The sequence below is a fragment of the Austrofundulus limnaeus genome, unplaced genomic scaffold, assembly GCF_001266775.1.
Source record: "Austrofundulus limnaeus strain Quisiro unplaced genomic scaffold, Austrofundulus_limnaeus-1.0 Scaffold300, whole genome shotgun sequence".
Classification (NCBI taxonomy): Eukaryota; Metazoa; Chordata; class Actinopteri; order Cyprinodontiformes; family Rivulidae; genus Austrofundulus; species Austrofundulus limnaeus.
In genome coordinates, this window is record NW_013952702.1 from 429,399 (window position 1) to 435,045 (window position 5,647).

Below are 5,647 nucleotides of genomic sequence, written 5' to 3' on the forward strand. Positions count from 1 at the left end.
CCTTGGTGAGCCACATAGCAGCCAAATGTGGCCCGCAGGCCTTGAGTCTGACAAGTGCTCTATTTGATTGGTTTTATTTTGCATTTCCTAACTTTTATCCAGACAGTTGATCGTCCTTCAGATCTTACTTTATTGTTGGGAYGGTGGAACGGTGGTGTTAGTTTGTGTTAATGTTAGTGTGAATAGATAAATGAGAGGTATTTTGTTGAACCCAGAAAAGATTAAATACTGCAGCAGAAGTACGGCCGACATTAAGCCTTTAATATCATCACTGAGAGAAGCTTTAAAAGCCTTTCAGATAAGCGGCACAGCAAAAGTTAAACTCACAGGAGAAAGACTTTAAGAGCGAGAAGTCAGAACTAAGCAGCAGAAACTGGAATATATAAGAAGAGGTCAAAGTAAGTTCCCATAATGCACCTCATCTTTAACTTTGAAGTCTGCGCTCTGTAAGCTCCAGTGTTTTCTGCTCATAATGCAAGCTTTCTGTTTTCTCCTCCTCCAGAGTCACATTATACAAGATGTTATGCAACAGTTTTGTTTTCTTCACGACTACAACAAACGAGTTCCTGCTTTGATGAAACCAAACCCTGAAGTCAGAGCGGAAACACGCTGTTACCTATTAGGGAGTTGAGCGAGGAGTACGAGGAAACTCGTCGCATCTTGTCGATRGTTTCAAAGGAGAGGATGTACTCGTCGTTGTCGGGACTCCCCAGCGTGCTGCTGGCGCTGCTGCTGGTGCTCAGGTTTCCAGGGGAGAAGGCTGCGGGTACACCTGGATCAACAACAATTATTACATAATCACCAACAAAACAAATAACACCAAAACAACACTCTGAAATGTGAGCTGTGATCATCCTGGAGGGCTACGTGCTCATAAGTTTATTTGAGCTTTCAGGTCCCGTCACACGCCGCTGCAACTCACAGTCTCAGCGAACATTACTCTGACTCATACTGACTGAAATGCCATGCATCCTCCTCTAAAACGCCGGGAAGAAATGTGGGAATGGAGATTGGAGGAGAATAAAGAGGCGCTCGGCTTGGACCTCACTGATGATAAACTCCCCTGCACATTGGAACGAGCAGCAAGAACCGAGTCAGAAACTGTGTCAGCAGCAGGTCAGGCTCTTTAACAGAGAGCTTACATGTTCCTGAGTCTGACAGAGCGAGGAACTGTGAGGGCCTGATTCATCAACAGGTAACAGATACACTGAGGCCCTGCCCCACAAAGTGCTGAAACTCTAAACCCCAGGATGAAGCTCTAAACCCCAGGATGAAGCTCTGGACCCCAGGATGAAGCTCTAAACCCCAGGATGAAGCTCTGGACCCCAGGATGAAGCTCTAAACCCCAGGATGAAGCTCTGGACCCCAGGATGAAGCTCTGGACCCCAGGATGAAGCTCTAAACCCCAGGATGAAGCTCTGGACCCCAGGATGAAGCTTCATTTTAATCAGGAGTGTAAAAACTAAACGTAAAAGGGAGATTTGATGAGACGTGTTGGGGACRATGCTCAGCTACTACCACACTACAACTGACTGAGTTAGAGCCATTTTTGTGTTGGCTGATGTTGAGGTGGTTCCTCTGATTTGGACGCCTCCCTTCACCTGCAGCTGACTCGTCTTGTCTGCCCTCCCAACTCTTCCCAGCATGCTTTGCTCTCTTGTACCTTCCTCGTTGACGTTGAGGTTCTGTAGGCTTTTGTTCAGGTTGCGGGCCGTGGTGACAGCTCGGATGTTGGTGTAGGAGTTGACGGATCGCAGGCGAGGGATGGCCGGGCTGTCCCTCACCGGAGTCAGGTTACCRGGTTCTGAAAGGCAGGAGAACTTTTGTTTTTGCTCTAATCAAAGCCAAATAATTTAATCCATAATTCTAGACAGAAATTTACATTTTCTTTGTCAAGTTTTAAAACTTTTTTCACATCCAAATGCAAAGCGTGTGACTTTCCTTGGTTCATAAATGTTCTCACGATGGGAACTGATTTAAGAAAACCCAGAGCCTACGCTGAAGTGGCGGTGATGTCACGAACCTGCGATGGTGGCCGGTGACGGAACGGCGTAGTTCTTCTCTTCTTCTATGAACTGCAGGGCGACGGTGCAGAAGTTGCTCTCGTACTGAATCACCAGGTGACTGAGCGCCACCACCAGCTCCTGACAGAACGAAGAAAACAGGTACAGGTAATTAAAAACTCAAACTTCAGCAATCATTTTAAAGAATTTTATTGAGATTTTAACAGCTTAACCAACATAAATGGCACAGAAATCTGAATTTGCTACAGAGTTMTGGCCACACTGGAGGTAAATAAAACAAAATGGGTGTTTGCAGAGACCTTGCGGACCACCGGGCTGCCATCGTTGATGAGTTGCGCCAGCATCATGGCCAGGTTGTGGTCGATGGTGGTGGAGTGGTCCGTCCTCTCAGCCGAGTTCCCAACAAACGTTCCCAGAGCAAAGACTGCTGCACACCTCACCTGGAAACAAACACCTGTAACTTCCTGTCCTCATCCACGTGCCAGTTTCAAACAAATCCATCAAACATGTCAAATGAAGGTTTAGAGGTWTGGATCAGAGCCATCGTTACGTTTGCTTCTCGCTTTGATGGGTGTTTAATCTAAACCCAGAGACGGTTCTCCTGCAGGGACGGGTCTCATGAACCCACCACAGGACCGTCTGGCTGCGGTGYTGGTGCTGGCAGCAGACACGAGGATTCCTCGTCACCACCTTTTAATTCTGCCACGCAGGAAACAGATGTTCCTTCATCGCTCCACGGCAGGTGAAATGTTTGACAGCAACAAACGGCACCAGAATACTTTAATCACCTATAACTCAGTCAGCTTTMCAGACCCTGAGCTAAAATTCGGTGTGCTAGCAGCCGAGAGTCCTCATAAACATGTGCTCCAAGCTCTGACCAAAAGCTGGAAAAATAAACACGTTTTCCACTGCAAATTCCTTAATTTAACCTGCTGACAAAAAAACATTTTTGGCTTTTATTTAAAGATGGAGAAAAATCTATTTTTCTGTGAAAATCCTTTCTGTCAAACTCCAGTAATTTTAGATTAAAATGACTTCATCAAAGCCGTGGCATGGCTCCTACTCTCTTGTCTTCCTGTGTTTCACCTTGGTCACATCTGTCTGCACTTTGACTCAGATTTAATTAAACTCTGGTTCGTTCAGAATTTTTCCAGCGTTTTTTTATTCATTCATTTCATTTACAAAGTTTCAAGAGAAAAAAAAACTGTTTTTTATTATAATGAAGCCCATTTACTTCCCAAACATCCACCTTAATGAGAATTTTTAACCTTAAAGGGTCACAATTTGTAATAAAAAGTTGTCTTTTGTTCGTCAAATCATTAAAGTCCATTCAATGGTTTATGAGATATTTCGCTAACAGACAGAGACAACTACATGATCACCCATCTTTCATGGTGTCAGATCTCAAAAGCATTAATTTTACAGGAGCAATTTTTTATGTTAAGTTTATTGAGTTAAAACCTTGAGTTTGTTAAACCTTAAATCTAAACGAATAAATAAGCTTTTAATGAATTTCGCTTCAACCCCGCAGCCCGAACAGCTGGTTCTGCTGGAACCAGATGTTTTACAGTTTTTCTGGGTTCTTCACAGCACAAGTCCTAACAGGATTGATTGAAACGGGAGGCGAGCAGAGAGTCAAAATAAATCTGATTATAGTGAAGCACTTCAGCTGAGACTCCTTCACTCTGCACCATCACGCTGATTCTTCACCCAGCTGCTCACCTTTAAAGCCTCAGTTATTGACCAAACCCAGACTCTGCCCTTCAGCCCACTGAGGTCTGAAGAGCCTCCATGGTTTTTCCCACAATGCAGTTTGAGACACAATGCAAACTGGACTGGGCACACCCAGAACTCTCAGGAGGGATTATTTATCCTCTCTAGTCTGGGAACATCTTGGGGTCTTCTGACCACAGACAGGAGATGAAGACGGAGACTAYTTCTGACGTTTTAGCTCCAACATTTTGTATTTTTCTCCTGTTGTTTGATTCGAGCTCTCACCTCAGGAATGGGGTCCGACAGCAGGGTGTAGAGCTTCTCGTGCGCGCTGTCTCGGACTCCGCACCAGCGCGCCGGTTCGAAGTTCTGCCAGATGCGACCCAGGCATATGGCCACCCACTGGCGGAGCAAAGGGTGGGGGTCCGACAGCTGCTCCAGGCAGTTGGCGATCAGGTTCCCCTGCAGACAGGCCTCCTGCAGCAGGGGGGAGACGGGACCACATTAAAAGGTCTCGGAAATATAAAGTGAATTTAATGAAGGAGATGTTGGTCAGTTTAAAGTTAAATGAGCTCTGAGTCAGTTTAATCCTGCTGGTTCAGGTAAAACCGATGCTCATTAGTCATTAAATCACTGACCTGTAACAAGTGACTCAAAGCATCGCAGCAAAAACACTTCTCTAATATTTTCAATGTGCAGACAGTGAAAAGGGTAATTGGATTTTCAAGGTTTAAGTCAGTGTGATGGAATAAAGAAACCTTTTTTTTCTAATTCAAACTGTCTTTTTTTGAGATTTTTTCTTCGATTAAAAAGTATTTCTCTTCCTGGTTTTTGCCACTTTTGTGTTTCCGCTTTTCACAAGCTTTCACACTTTCAGTGAACAGACAGAACATAAAGCTATTTGAAAGAAAAAGAAGATGTGTGTGTGTACAAATTTACAAAATAAAAGTCTGACAAAGAGCTGGTGTGAGTAATTTTTGCCACAAAAGCTAACATGGAGAAGTCAACATCACATAAAAAAGTTGTTTAAAGAAAGAAGGCTGAATTGAAGATGTGGACAAAAAAGTCTTTTTTATGATCAATAACTGGTCCAAAAGTCTGCAGCGAGGTTCAGAACTGGATCAAAAACAACTTTTTACTGTAGGTGTCAATGGAAAAACAAAACTTTTTAACAATGGAAATAAAACTTTGAACAAACTAATTTAATAAAAAGGCACATCAGATAGTTTCCTGCGAGAGTTGGACTCCACCAAGGTTGTCCTTTGTCACTGATTCTGTTCATAACTTTTATGGACAGAATTTCTAGGAGCAGCCAAGGAGTTGAGGGGATCCTTTGTGGTGACCTTAGGATCACATCTCTGCTTTTTGTGGATGATGTGGTCCTATTGGCATCATCAGATCCTGATCTCCAGCCCTCATTGGAGCGGTTCACAGCCGAGTGTGAAGCAGCTGGGATGAGGATCAGTGCCTCCAAATCTGAGACCATGGTCTTGAGCTGGAAAACGGTAACGTGCCGTCTCTGGGTCAGGGAGGAGGTCCTGCCCCAAGTGGAGGAGTTCAAGTATCTCAGGATCTTGTTCATGAATGAGGGAAGAATGGAGTGGGAGATCGACAGGTGGATTGGTGCTGCTTCTGCAGTGATGTGGGCATTGTACCGGTCTGTCATGGTAAAGAGAGCTGAGCCAGAAAGTGAAGCTCTCAGTTTACCAGTCGGTCTACGTTCCTACCCTCATCTATGGTCAGGAACTTTGGGTAGTGACTGAAAGAACGAGATCACAGATCCAAGCAGCTGAAATGAGTTTCCTCTGCAGGGTGTCTGGGCTCTCCCTTAGAGATATAGAGATAGGCTGAGAAGCTCAGTCATCCGGGAGGGACTCAGAGTAGAGCCGCTGCTCCTCCACGTCCAGAGG

General features: G+C 44.7%; 1 protein-coding gene across 1 annotated transcript in view; it reads right to left on the reverse strand.

The window, feature by feature from the left end:
* LOC106526906 (regulatory-associated protein of mTOR-like) overlaps window positions 1–5,647 on the reverse strand; it is a gene marked incomplete at its 3' end in the record, with an annotated part of 120,198 nt that overhangs the window by 30,706 nt on the left and 83,845 nt on the right. Inside the window, 5 exon segments of the mRNA XM_014021626.1 lie at window positions 617–772; window positions 1,664–1,804; window positions 2,024–2,144; window positions 2,324–2,464; window positions 4,023–4,214. Coding sequence (XP_013877080.1) covers window positions 617–772; window positions 1,664–1,804; window positions 2,024–2,144; window positions 2,324–2,464; window positions 4,023–4,214 — 751 coding nt within the window.